Raw genomic sequence first — 14,729 nt, forward strand, 5'->3', positions numbered from 1 at the left:
AGAATGGTTGCTCTATGCAGTGCCAGCCCTGCACATCTGGAGCCAACTTCTTTGCTGGCGCAATGGAGTCCGTGGAAGTGCAGACATCGGAAACTACCTCTCTTTCTCCTATTAATAAATATATCTGAGCTTTCTGCATTGCATAGAAAAAGTATAGAAAAGGCAAGAGACAGAGGATCCCCAAACAGCAACACACTTCCTCCAAGGAACTTTGCAGCCCCTGTTGCACCTCCATCTTGCTCCCCCTTGACGGGGAGCAGAAATGCTCCTCGCTCATTTTCCCATGCACGCGTGTGTGTTTGCACGATGCTCTGTTCCCCATCCCTCACTCTGCGTGTAAAGCGTGTCACCGGACCTTTAAATAATGATATCAAGACGACTTGTTTATCAGGCCGATTCCTCTGAAATCATAAAAGCATTAATAACGTCTGCCCGTTCCCGAGCAAGCTGGCACATTTGCATTCCTTTAAAGGACAACGTGACTTTCCCAGGGTGAAGCCTTCCCTTTTGCATCTCTAATTCGAAGCTGGTTCCAGAGAGATTTTTACCAGCTGGAGATTTTGCCATCCCCTTGTCATGGGGCCTTTGCTTTTAAAGGAGCGAGGGAACAAGAGCATGAGAACGGACAGAAGGAAAAACAAGCAAGCAAGGAAAGAAAGGGGTAAGCGAGTCTGTTCCAAGTGTCCATTTATCCATCAAGGTGTATTTGAGATATAACTTCTGCTGATCAGTGATAGCTATGTGAGCGCTTGTGTCTCCCAGAGAGATAAAAAACCAAGCTGGCTGGAGAGAATACACATGTAACGATGGGCAAATTGGGCACCGGTTGATGGCGAAGGAGCGGAGAGGCATACAGCATATACCAGAGGAGCCCACACCTTGCCCCAAATCAGGAGCTAGAGGAGGGAACAAAGGAACAAGGTGAAGGATGAGAGATGATCCCTGCATTGCATCCAACTTCTGGACTTGTAGAGCCAATGGCCAATGTATCCGTGACCGTTGGCTGGTTTCCTTTCCATGACAAGAGAAGGTCAGGTCTGGATTTGGGCTGGAGTCTGAAGCCTGCAGACCTCAAGCTCCAGGAGAGCAAGGAGAAGAGCTGGCGGTTTGCTGTGGGATCACAAAGGAGTTTTGCTTGTTTCGGCGCTACGAGTGCTGAACATTGAAAGGCGTTTTGACATTTTTGGCTTCTTGGAGGGGATCACTGCTATGGGCGCTACAGGACACTGAGCTAGATGGAGCTGGACCTCTTGCACAGCCTCAAACCCTTCATAGTCATTCAGAAACAGGCCTGATTCAGACCCTCAGAGTATAGGGATGTTTGGACCCACAGCTTCACTAGCTAGGAGGAACGCACTCTGGAGCCAGCCCTGGTTGCGGTTAACGCTCAATCTTTTCCTGATGATAACTTCGTCAGCATCCAAGTTGCAAGTTCTGTCGGAGGCAAACGAGTCCCTTTCCCAACCCTCGTACCCATCTGTGAAAACGTTTGATGGTAGCGAATGGCCACTGTCTGCGTTGGATGCGACCCTATAAGATTATATTTCTGCTGCATCCGAAGCCCAACTAAAATACTTTAGTCGTTTTTGATGGATGTGTGCTGACAACCCCCCTAGGCACTGTTATCTCCATTGTAGGGATGGGAAAGTGAGACTCAGGAGGGTGAAGGGACTTGCTTTGAGGTCACCCAAGGAGTCTGTAGCAGAGGCACTTCTTCGACCCATGCCCGCCCAATAGCACAGGTAGCACCCTAACCATTGGTCCTTACAGCCTCTCAACAGCTCATTTGTTTCAAGGAGCTAGTTCAGAGACTAAATCTTCAGTTCACTGTTATTAATTTCATCCTGCACTTTGTCCCTAATCCTCGCATCAATACAGTTCCTTGTGACCGAAAGGCTACGCCGGTGTCTCAGCGCTGTAGGTCCTCTGCCATGACCAAGTCCATGATCAAATAAAACTAGACCTCATTAACATACAACCTTTGCTTCATTCCTATGCAAAATGTAACTGAGGCTTTTACTGGAGAAAAAAAAAAGGGCAGAGGACCCATCTCATTGTCAGGAATTTTAAGAACTAATTGATCTTAGACCCGGTAATATCTGCCAGCGCGGGGTCTCAGGGTGGGGTGTCATATTTTAAATACAAGTCGTAGCCTGCAAGATTTTGTAATAGCGGTATTAGTACTCCAAATGGTTTTCCACCCTATCTTACAAGGCACTTCTGGAAGCACTCATGTGTTCCCAAGACAAGGGCAGAGTAGGCCGAATTAGTGCACAGGCGTGTGCGAGTCTGCAGGTGGGCGGGAAGGATGAATGCACTTCTGAGGCCCCTCTCACCAAGCAGCAAAATGCAAAGTCAGTCCCCTTGGCCCCTGTCCCCTGCATTGGCAAGGAGGCCTCTTCTAGTGCAAGTTGCAGTCGTACCAACAAAGATGGGATTTGAAACGAATGGAAAAAACCCTGTATGAAGACTCTTTACTCTACTTAACCCCGGCTTATGTCAATTTAGCTTCACTTGAATTAAGAGCGTCTGGAAATCCTTTGGGTAGGTTTGACTCAAACCATATTTTCAGCTGAATTCAAATCAAATGGAACAACTTGGGATTAAAGGCTACCCAGTAACTCATGCCCTAGGGAAGGTAGATGGGGAGTTGCTTCTCCTCCTTCCCATCTCAACACTCAAGGAGCAGGGACATGCGACGGCAAACTAAAAACTAACAAAAGTTAGTGCAGCTTTGCTGCAGAGCACTAGACTCTGGACCCCTCTGACATAGCCTAGCCCCCCGGGGTTGGGTACTTTGCAAGGTGTAGAGAGAGATCAGCCATTGGCATATGTGACTTGCATAGCCAAGGCCACCAAAAATGGCGGAAGTGAGATTAAGCACTCAAGACAATCTCTAGGCAAGGCCAGGATGTGGAGGCAGATTATCCTACATTTGCTATGGCAGGATTCCTTACACTTTGCTAGTGATGGCCAGGGACAGGAGGCAGAAGGCATTTCCTATATTTTTCTCTATATCTTGTTACAGAGTTGAAGCTTGAAGCTGTGGCAACAGCGTGGGACTTGCCCAAGGTCACACAGCAAGCCAGTGGCAGAGGCAAGACTAGAGGAGCAGTCTCCCGGTGCGGATGACTTCCGGCAGAAACTTTGCAACGGAGGGTAAACAGAGCGTGCGCGCAGTAAGTGTATATTATAGCTGTTAAATTTAAAGCACCCCCTTGATCCCGGGGCTTTAATGCTCAGATGGTGACAGGGAGAGAAGAGCCATGAAATTGCTATTGAGGCTTCTTATTTGAATCTTAACTCAGGCTTTTATGAGGCAGAGATGAGAAGACACGGCAGGGCCAGATAAGGACACGGGCTGATTTAAAGCAGAACTCCTTTCCTGGCACTAGTTTCACTCGCCACCTTCACATTCTTGAAGCATATGCTTTTTGCACAACCCATTCCATTTAACTGGGAAATCCCCTTAATTGGGCCACCTCCCACAGAACAGATTTAAGCCCAGTTATAATTAATATTGCAGCGATAGGCTACAGGTGCATGTGCACCACTGCCCTCCCCTGGTTGGCACCAGAACTGCTACTCCATGTGTCCTGGGGCCTACACTGCAAATGCACTTCGGGTTTCTCTTCCTGGCTTAGGCGGCAAGTTTCCTAAGCTACCTCATCATGAGAGCTGAGTTTTATCCCTACCGGTGCTGGTGAGGAGAGGGGCTATAATGAACAGATGACAAAGCCCACCTGGCTATGGGTTAATTGCAAAACCAGCGACTCCTATGTAATAGGAAGGATATTTTTAATTAACCAGAAACCCTGTATGTGTGTATTATATGTGAGAGCTTTCCAATGATGGATATGTATGTGGCCCTAGAGCCTAGATTCAAAAAAATAACCAGACAATTTATGACACGAAAAGTTTTTATTGAAAAGTTGAGTTTTGTCAAAAACAACCAAAAAAGCATTTCTCCCCCCTCCCCGCAAAAAGTCTCATTTGCAACTAAACCCTTTGGGGTTTTGCTGAAAAACTAACACCTGGAAAACCAACAAAAAAAAAAAGGCAACAATCTGGAATGATAATATTTGGAGCTAATGAAAAATTGATGAAAGGTTTTGCCTTTGTGAAAATGTTGGGAGGGAGGGGAGGGGCTCCGTTCCTATATGCATAAAAATAACAGGATGCAGGAGTCCTTGCCCCCAGTCCTGCCACTCTTAAGCGCTAGATACTAGGGACTGTATCTAGACTCCAGCTTTCTAGTTCCTACTTCTTCAGTGCGCTGTATCTTACTCCCCCCTCCAGCCAAGAGCAGAAGGGAAGAGGCCCATTCTTCTACCCCGGCTGTGACTAGGGCCTTGTACAGAGACTCACTTCCCCTGGGAGAATCACTGCTCTTCCAGGAGAAACCACAAGGGTTCAGGCTTTTTCTCCCATTGTAAAAATGGCTGCTTCACAAGAAAATTAACCTGGGAACCATCAGGATTAAATCAGTCCTGGGAGAGTGAGTACCTGCCCATGCTATAACAGGCTGTGGACTCTCCGTCCTTGGCTAGACAAAGCCCTGGCTGGGATGATGTAGTTGGGGCTGGTCCTGCTTGGAGCAGGGGTTGGACTAGATGTGACCTCCTGAGCTCCCTTCAACCCTCCTTGTCTATGATTCTAACTCATCCTGTTGTAACTCTCCTGAGAGAGCCAATATCCTCCCATGTTAAAACCAGACTAGGCTCCTTCAATAGTCACGGAGCTCTTCCCTGTCCCCACTCGCCCACCCTGCCTTCCTAGACTCGGGCATGCATCCCTGGCTGTCCCCACTTGTCCACCCTGCTTTCCCAGACTCGGGCATGCATCCCTGGCTGTCCCCACTTGCCAAACCTGCTTTCCCAGACCCGGACATGCATCCCTTGGCTGTCCCCACTTGCCTATCCTGCTTTCTGAGACTCAGGCATGCATCCCTGGCTGTCCCCACTCACCCACCCTGCTTTTCCAGACCTGGGCATGCATCCCTGGCTGTCCCCACTTGCCCACCCTGCCTTCCCAGACCCGGACATGCATCCCTTGGCTGTCCCCACTTGCCAAACCTGCTTTCCCAGACCCGGGCATGCATCCCTGGCTGTCCCCACTTGTCCACCCTGCTTTCCCAGACCCGGGCATGCATCCCTTGGCTGTCCCCACTCGCCCATCCTGCTTTCCCAGACCCGGGCATGCATCCCTTGGCTGTCCCCACTCGCCCATCCTGCTTTCCCAGACCCGGGCATGCATCCCTTGGCTGTCCCCACTTGCCAAACCTGGTTTCCCAGACCCGGGCATGCATCCCTTGGCTGTCCCCACTCGCCCATCCTGCTTTCCCAGACCCGGGCATGCATCCCTTGGCTGTTCCTACTTGCCCACCCTGGTTTCCCAGGCTCGGGCATGCATCCCTGGCTGTCCCCACTCGCCCACCCTGCTTTCCCAGACCCAGGCATGCATCCCTTGGCTGTCCCCACTCGCCTATCCCGCTTTCCCAGACTCAGGCATGCATCCTTGGCTGTCCCCACTCGCCCACCCTGCTTTCCCAGACCCAGGCATGCATCCCTTGGCTGTCCCCACTCGCCTATCCCGCTTTCCCAGACTCAGGCATGCATCCTTGGCTGTCCCCACTCGCCCACCCTGCTTTCCCAGACTCGGGCATGCATCCCTGGCTGTCCCCACTCGCCAAACCTCCTTTCCCAGACCTGGGCATGCATCCCTGGCTGTCCCCACTCGCCCACCCTGCTTTCCCAGACTCGGGCATGCATCCCTGGCTGTCCCCACTCGCCAAACCTCCTTTCCCAGACCTGGGCATGCATCCCTTGTCTGTCCCCACTTGCCCATCCCGGTTTCCCAGACCCGGACATGCATCCCTGGCTGTCCCCACTCGCCCACCCTGCTTTCCCAGACCCGGGCACGCATCCCTTGCTCCCTCCCCCCAGCTGGGGAGGGACCCAGGAGTCCTGCCCTCTCCCTGCCGTGCTCGGGAGCAGCCTCCCCCTCCGCCACTGGAGGAAAGCACCCGCGAAGGGGGAGGCGCTGCGGGGCTGGGGCTCGGCTTCTCCTTCCAAGCCATTCCTGGAAAGAAGCTGAAGCCGGGCGGACACGAGCCTCCCCCTGCCCGGCAAGTGCTGGGAGCCGGGCAGAGGCAGGCAGCCTGCTCCCACCGGCCGGGGAAGGGTTAAGAGCCGCCGGGGGTGGGGGGATCTGCCCCCCCAGCCTCTCCCTCCCTCTCCTTTTTGCGGCACGAAATCGGCTTAAAGGACCAGAGCGCAGCAGCCCGCGGAGGATTAAGGGGAAGTCCGTAGCATCCCCCTCCAGCCGCCGGGGACACAGGGAGGCAGGGGCGGGGCGGGCTGGTCCCAACTCCGGCCCCGGCACGATGCCCGGCCCGCCCTGCCCGGGGCTGGGGCGCGTGTGAAGCCCATGGAGGTGCCCCGGCCGCGGCCAAGATGCGGAGCATGAGCCGCCTGCCCCTGTGCCTGCTGCTGCTGTGGGACCTGCTGGACGTGGCGCTGGGTGAGTGCTGCCTACCCCCTCCTTTCCCCCCCCCCTTGCAACTTTGCCCCCGGGGGGGGGTATTTGCAGCCCGCGAGCAAACAGCGCCGCCCTCTGGCTGCACCCGGCGGAGCTGGCGGCTCCCGCGGGTGCGCGCAGTCCGTCCCGCGGCACCTCTCGGGCAGGAAACTTCCCCCGGCCGGAGCCCTCCTGCATGCCAAGCCCCACCCGGGCTTTTCACATCCAAGAAGTGCCCTCACCTCCTCCAGCGACCTGCCCCACCTTGGCAAGGGGCAGGCGGACTCGAAAGCACCTGGGTGCGGTGCAGGCAGGTGCAAGGGTTGGGGTGTCTGGGCGGAGGAGCGCTGCTTTTGTTACCTGGCAGGTCTGGGGCCGTTTCCCAGGAGGTGTGTGTCCGCGTGGGGGTTTACCAGTATGCTCCCAGTTGAACCAGAGGCATGTGGGGTCTGCTTGGTGCGTTTGCACAAGAGCAGAGCGGGCACCGACCTGGGACCCGGTGCTCGCCCAGCCCACCCCTGCATGCATAGGGGAGGAGGAGTAGCAGGAGCTCTCTAGTCGCCCAGCACTGCCTAGCCACATGCTGGCCACTGGCCTGGGAGACTGCAGGGGATGGGAAACACCGTTCCCGTTTGCTCTGCTCCCTTGGTGGTGGCTAAACTTCCTTTCTGGCCCCTCGCTGTGACCTACCCCCCAGGCTTGAACATCTGTGGCAACCTAGAGATGCACTCGGACCTTAAAAGGCCTCTCTCGCTCTTCTCCGTCAGCAGTCGGCAGCCTCCTCGGGCTCTGCTGTAACCTCACCTTGTTCCAGGAGCGGGTGGGGGTGAGTGTTTGGCCAGATTTTAGGGCTCACATTTCTATTGGATCAGTGCTAAGTTTTTTTTTTCTCCTTGCATCCCAGCATTTCCCCCCCTTTCCTTCCCCTCTTCTTTCACTCTGTGGGTAACAGACTGGACCTTTCCAAGGCTTTAGTCTGCAGGCTGACCCAGACCCATCGGGAGGAGTGTTTCCCTAGTGCTCTCCCTGCTTTAATTGACTTCACCTGCAACCTGGGCTCAGGTGGCCTGACTTAAATCAGCATGTGAGGGAGGGGAGTGGAAAGTGCATGGCAACCTAGCTGCTCCTAGGAGAGCCCGAGCTGTGCTTTATCAGGGCTTCAGAAAGCACCTGAAAACACGGGGACAAAAAGAAGGGATTGTGGCTGTGTCTATGTGCTTTATTTCTCCACGGCAGGCAGCTGCATGGGAGTGTTACTGGGGTGAGGCGCTCGCCTCCCATCCAGCTGGGAGAGGAAGAGGCTGGTTTTTCACTGCCTGAGTCGTGGTTGTACGCTGGGGCTCAGCTCAGGGTGGCTCCACGTTTCCCCACCTTTGCTAGTCCTGGATTTCGGGGGCTGCTGCAGACCGGAGCAGTCCCTGGCATAAACTCAAGCAGCCCCCAAGGTTGCACTAATGCAGGCTGCCTGCAGCGACCCTCTTTGGAGCAAGCTAGCAGCCCAAAGTATGCTGCTTTCTGGTCGTGCCTCCTCCCTCCTCCAGCTCAAACAAAGGCTTGGAGAAACTAAGTGACACTCAAGGCCACACAGGGAATTTTAACTCCTTGCTCTGATAGCAACCTGCCCCTCTGAGCCCCGGATTAACGGTCTGCTTATTGGACCCACCTCTTGCTGCGACTCCTAAGAAATACTCGACCGAGCTCGGCAGCTGGTGAGCGGCGCCTGGCAGCTCTCCTTGCGCTCCTTCCATGTGTATCCACCTGTTGCCTCTTGCCTTATGCTTCCTTTGTCAGCTCTTTGGGGCAGGGACCATCGCTGCTAGGTTTGTACAGCGCCCGGCACAAAGGAGTTCCAGTTCCCAGTGGTGCTACTGGTGCTGCCACAGCAAAAAAATATATATATAAATAATATTAAAAGCGCCTGCGAGAAAGATCTTTATTTCTAATGACGTGTGTCCTGACTGCAGAGAAACAGCAGGGTATTGAGGGCCGGCTGCGTGCACAGAGCTACCTCGTTGCTTTTCTTTTGCGTCCGACTTGCTCGGTCCAGGATTTGGCATAGACAGAGCATCCTTAGTGTAATAAATTTGACAAGCCAGGCTCGTTGGGGATGGCTGGGAGCCATGGTGCCTGCCAGCAGGCACCATATGATTCAGTAGAAATGTCAGTCCAGGACTCTCCTTCCTGGGGAAGGTGACCCCAGTGCATGGAGGAGTTGTGGTCTTTTTTTTTTTCTTGTCTTTTTTTTTTCCCTTTGGGTTGTTGGTAGACAGCTGCAGCAGGGAGCCTTGTTTATGTGCTGGAAAGAAGGGGGCTCCAGTCCTTCATCGCATCCTGCTGTCAGTTCCCGAGGTGGAAAAATAAAACAGAAAAGCGTGTGAGAGAGAGTGAGGCCATCTCTGGGCCTTTCTGAAAGACAGCAATGAGCAGGGAAAAAAACCCCTTCAGAGCTTTGGGAAGTGGCATGGTTCAGTGCCCCTGGCGCTGGTTTGGGAGCCAGGAGATTTGGGCTCTAATCCTGTCTCTCACCTGAATCTGCTCCATGACCTAAAACAAGTCCTTGCTCCCCTCCCCTTCATCCTTCTTGCCTATTTGGACTCGAATCCAGTCTAACTGGGGACCTGCTGTGATTGTGTGTACAGCACCTAGGCCCTGACCTCGGTTTGTACGAATAAAGCTAAGCATAGGGGCTTTTTGGTTTCTTTCCCCTTCCCTCCCCTCTGATGTCTTGCTTATCAAGTCCGAGCTGGATCCAGGGAAATAATTTACACAGGATAACTTGTTCTTTGGCTTTCTCTTCTTTCTGTTTGCAAACTGCCCATAAAAGGGTAGAAAGTGTTTGTTTGTCTGTTATAACTTCTGTGAATAATTCTTGGCTCGGTGCTTGTTTGCAAGTAGTTCAGTATGTTTGATAGTCAACATTCAAGCTGGCTTTGGCAAATCAGTCCTTGGAGCTTATATCCCTGAGCTTGGAGTCCTAGGCAGTGGCAGATGAGCTTTTTTTTGCTCGGAGGATACAGAGGAGCGTGGTCACTGCGGAGGAGCTGCTGTTGAGCCAGGAAATAAAAATTGGGTGGATGGGCTGGTTTTATTAGCAGTGAAGTGGTGCACCCATCACGCACAGGAGGGCAGCCTTTCCTGAGTGTGCGGAGAGGCCACACTACCTTGCCAAGAGACCTGTTGTGCACAGTGGCAGCCTGGCCCTAGCTTGCATTCCCCCACTCCTGAAACCCCACCGAACGGACCGACTTTCCCCACTTGCACACCTCCAACCACAGACCTGAGCAGAAATCCTGGGCTCCCCAAGGGAGGGACTCGCCAACACGTACTGACCAGCTGAGGCTGCTCTGGCACCCACGTGTTCATAGCACCTGCAGATATCTGGATCTTGTTATGGGACCTGCAGGCAGTTTGTAGAGATGTCCCTTTCATCCACTGGGCCGGCTGTCACACCCCATTCAGTAGTTTTGTTCGGTGAGATATCTGGACTACCTGAATTTTGTCGGACAGTCTTCATGATGGGCCAACCTGCACCTGCTCTCCATGACCAGGCTCCTCATGTTCCTGGCCTGTTCGTCCCCTCAACCTCTTGGCCCTGACCTATGGAGAGAAGTTAGATGCTTGAGAGCAGCATTGGTGAAGGGTGAGGGTGGCATCCCTAGGCCTTGGAGCCTTGGCATTGCTATTGTATATTAGGCATGGGCAAGCGAGTTTTTTCTCTGTCCCTTCTCCTGTTTGATGAGGCTGATGATTTTCCATGCATGTTGGGAGCGTGGTGAAGTTGGGACTGAGTGTTCAGGATCCGAAACTCGTGGGTGGAGTACACTTGGCTTACTTGGGTCAAGGGCTCCAAAAACTTGTCCGACTACCAGGTCACTGCTGGAGCTTGCTTGTGTTAAAGGGAGCCTGGCTGGGATGCAGCTTCCCTAGCTAGATGCACAGCTGCTCCATGGGCTCAGCTAGAAAGCCACAGATGGGATGAGATGTGCAAAGGTGCTGCCCATTTTCACTGGGCCTAGCAAAACCAGTGTCAAGGGAGCCCCCCAGACCCAGAAGCCTGCTGGCACTCACCTCGAGCACTGCCCTCCTGGTGCCCGTGGATTTGGAAAGAGGGCTCCCCCCATGCTTTGGAAGAAGCCACGTGGGTTTATAGGGATGCAGCTGGGGTTTGGCAACATGCCTGCACCATCCCCTCTGAGACACAGGTGCCAGCTCCATGCACCAGCGCCTCTGTAAGTGTGCTGGGCATCGCCAAACAGCTCCAAGAGGAGAGGGGCTAGCAAATCATGCCTGCTCAGGACAGCATTTGTATTAGCAGTTCCTGAGCTGAGTGGGACTGTTCCCCCAATGTCCTGCACTGTGGAGTATGGAGCCCTGTTTCCAGCTGCTCTTCCTCACCTGGGAACTTCCTGCAGTTCCTCGGAGGGCTAGGGAGAAACTCTCTGATGCAACCCTCCAGGCTCGTGTCTCTGGATGCTTGCAGACCTGAAGTAGCCAGACACCCCTGGAGGAAGCTGGGTGCATGCAGGGGCACTTCCCGGGGTAGGGGTGGGTCGTGCTGGATTGCAAGGATCGCTTCCCAGCTCTGTGTCGCCTTTCAGGAGGCATCAGCCCGCGAGAGGCAAAGGGGCTGAGTGGAGGTGGCACGGGGAGCGCACAGCACTGCGTGCGTACGTCTCCAGTCGGTTTGCGTGAGCCATTTGTGCCATTTCCTAGAAGTGTCTTTTAGCCTCGGGCCTATCTGTGTGAGTGGCTGCCACGGCCAATCCAGAATAATTTTTTCTCTGTGTTTCTTCCCCAGCTTGATCTGCAGTCTCTTCCTTTTCTTTTTTTTTTAACCTTCCTCAGGGAGAGAGGTTGCAAGGAGCGGGAGCTGTGCGGGCACGTGCGCAGGTGGAGAATGCGCCATCCCTTTCCCATGCACCTTGCCCTGCAACCTGCCCTGGTTGCACCCCTTGCCCCTAAGAGCACCCTGCCTTTGGAAGGCAACCGATCCCATTGCAATAGCTGCACTGGCTGGACGGTCTCCGAGTGGGGCCAAAGCAGAGAAGGGGGCCGAGCTGTTTGTTGGGTCCCTGTGGGAAGGAGCCACGGTCCATCAAACATCTGCTGCAGCAGTAGCTAGGTGGTATTACGGGGGATTGAGAGGAGGGGGACCGTCCCCAGTGACCATTCATCATACGCTGCCCACTTTGGACTCACTGTCTGGTCATCACATTGCATAACGTGCGGCTGTCCCTGGTCCTGTCCTTCTCTCGGGACCACATTTTCTCAGCACTTAGTGAAAAGCCCTCGATTGCTTGGACAACTAGTATCCCAAATGCTGTTGGAGGAAATTCCTCTCCATCTCAATATCTTTTTTTGCACACATCGGTGAGAGCCATCCTGGGTGCCTCCTGCTCTCCGAACCTACTTGTCCATCCTTAGGTCTGCGTGTTGTGCCAGTCTGCCTGGGCGTGGCGTTGTGCCGCTCAGGAAGACCACCGTTGCCTTGCCGGGCACTAGAGCTGAGAGCAAATCCCCCATACATCTCTGCAGATGTTTGTGCCAACAGGAACCACCAATTCACTGTGCTGAAAACCACTGGAAACGACCCCCAGCACACCCATTTTGGTTTGCAGGAATGCTACATGTACTAATCTGGGCGAGTTTTCGGGCTAGAGGAGTTTCTGTCCCTATTTGCAAGGCCTGCTCTGAACACCCAAGTTGTCGGTATAGTTCAAGCTGTGCAAACCTCTCCCCATCCCAGCAGGGATGCAACTATGCTGAGGTGAATGCACTTATACCATGATAGCTCATTCATCTTTCTGCCTGGGAATTCCCTATCCTGGTATAAGGCCCCTTTATAGCAATATTAAAGTGCCAACACTGGGTGTTGCACCAGTCTAAATCGATTTACAAACAAATCGTCCTTCCGAGGCAGTGCATCTTCACCAGCACGCGGCTGTGTGTAGACAGGCCTAAGTGGGCAAGGATGAATGGAAGCAGCAGGATGTGACCCTGGTGACTGGTTAGCCAGGAGCAGCTGGTGAAGCGATAGCTGTGGCAGTCCGAGTGCTGCTTGCAAATGGGAAAAAGGGATGGATATTTCTCTCTGAGATACTAACATAAAGCCCCCTTTCTGAGCTTTTCACAGCCATCTCTGGGAGGTGGGGATGCACTGTTACTGCAGGCAAAAATGGGGACCGAGAGAGCTTTAAATGCAACCGGTGCTGGGATCTCTGCCTATATTGCAGTCTTCCTGGTAGACGTACCTACAGAAGCAACTTCGCTGGAAGCCTGAGGAAGAATTGAGACTGGCCCTCCGCTTTCTCATGCATTGAAATTAGCCCTAACCACTGGGCAATCTCTTCTTTGTTTCTGGCAGATGTCCCAGCCCTCGTGGTCCAGCTGTCCTGCTGATCTGTTGTGCCCAGTTGCTTGTGGATGGTCAGGTTGGGGTCTGCACATAGTGGATGTGTGGGTTGGAGTGAGGTTTGCTTGGGGAGGAGAGGAGCCAGTGCTGAGTGATATCCCATAGAGAGGGGACAGGTTGTCTCCTGCACTTAACCCTTCATTGCCTTGCAGGGAAGGCAAGACACGAAGTGAGCAAGGCTCTTGGGCAGTCTGGAGAGGAGTCCCGGGGGAACGAGCTGGGGACCTGGGCGACCAAAATCCTCCCAACCGCTCTGCAGATCTGAACAGGATCACATGAATCTGCGCGAGAACTACCCCGTCCCACTCCCGTGCTATCACCCGGTGCGTTCCCGTGCCCGCGTAGCACTGGCGGCACTGTCCCATGTCCTCCCCGCCGAGACTCGGTCCCGGCTGGTGCAGCGAGCAGTTTCGGTCGGACCTCGCACTCCTCTCCTGCCTAGCGAAATTCAAACACTTTTCCTGGCAGCTGTAATTTTATCAGCAAGCCAGTCTGAATTTTTTTTTTTTCTTCTCCCCAGCGTCTCTTTTTACAGCTTAGGAAACCCACGTTCTTCCTTGGAAAGCTTCTCGCAGCCTGCCTGAAATCCCCAGGCGAGCGCGAGCATAAGGCCCAGGTAGGGATGGTGCCAGCGTGCCTTCGATTGCTTTGCTCCCAAAGAGCAATCTGATTTTGATGGGGGGGTCATTTTTGATAGGTCATATATTGAGGCTCTCCCAGATAGATATGCAAACCTGCCCTGTTAGGCTTGCTTGCGGCCGTAGTTTGGCAGTGGGGGACTCCCATGTATAAAGCAACTCTCTGTGAGTGGGTGAAGCCGAGGTGCCCCCTATGCCAGGCATGCCCCACTGGCATAGGAGAAAGGTGAAGTCCAAGTTGGCTGCCCTAACTTACACAGGAGGTGGGAGGCATAAGAGGGAGCAGCTGTATTCCCCCCCTCCCCAGTGCCTGAGCAGAGCAGGGCTTAGCCCCCTCCTCTTGCACCGTTAATTTATGTGCATTGTACGTGCAGTGCATCACGGGGATCTGCCAGGAGCCCTCGGGTTTGGGGCAGCGGACGTGGCACATCATCCAAAGAAAAAGTCCCGACCCCCCACCTTCTAGATGTCCCCGTCTTGTCTAAACTCCTCCGTCATGGTGAGCCTAATTCCCTTATCCCTTCCCACCAGTCCGGTTTTGTAGCAGATTATAACTGGGTGCCAGGTTGAATCCCAAGCTTTTCTAAAGAGGCTGTAAAGCAGGCAAATAGCTTTCCTTCCTCTTGTACCTTTCCATGTTAATAAGCATCTGTGGGGGCAGACATGTGCTCAGGGCTTCATTTCTCCGTGAAGAATCTCATGCATTAAATTGTAACTGATCCCGTGCTGCGCGTCCTGCCCGCCCGACTCTGTGGGCGAAAGGGTTCGGTAGCTCTTCCGGGGGCTCTGCATCTCAACGAGAGGCTCCTTGGCTCTATGAGGCTGGTGACATGATCGTCTCTGTCCCTCTTCTTCCTTGTAGGCTTTCCAGGCGTCCCAACAGAGGGAGGGATCACCCCTCCTGCAGAAGGTGCCCAAGGGCTGGGTTCGGACCCGATCCCCAGTGTAAGGGAAGGGGGTCGCTGCTTCTCCGTTCTCATGGGGCGATTTGTTCCCTCCATCACAACTCGGGTTGGGAACTAAGGCTGATTTCACTTGCTTGTTCTTCTCGACCCTTGTCCTCTCTGGGGTAACTGGACCCATTGCTCCCTTCTCCCCTACACAAACATGGGACTGGGCAGGAGAGGTAAGGCAGGAGCCTCAACCCCTTTCTCCGCTAA

General features: G+C 53.8%; 1 protein-coding gene across 2 annotated transcripts in view; it reads left to right on the forward strand.

The window, feature by feature from the left end:
- Positions 1 to 6,039: 6,039 nt before the first annotated feature.
- Positions 6,040 to 14,729, forward strand: part of IGSF21 (immunoglobin superfamily member 21) — a 205,513-nt gene continuing 196,823 nt past the window's right edge. The window contains exon 1 of one of the 2 annotated variants that reach the window (XM_059716216.1): positions 6,040 to 6,522. In XM_059716216.1, the coding sequence (XP_059572199.1) occupies positions 6,456 to 6,522 (67 nt within the window). In that variant the 5' untranslated portion in view covers positions 6,040 to 6,455. The remainder of the gene's footprint in view (positions 6,523 to 14,729) is intronic. The other variant, XM_014601646.3, reaches the window with a different exon arrangement.

The sequence above is a fragment of the Alligator mississippiensis genome, chromosome 13 (assembly GCF_030867095.1).
Source record: "Alligator mississippiensis isolate rAllMis1 chromosome 13, rAllMis1, whole genome shotgun sequence".
Taxonomy (NCBI): Eukaryota; Metazoa; Chordata; order Crocodylia; family Alligatoridae; genus Alligator; species Alligator mississippiensis.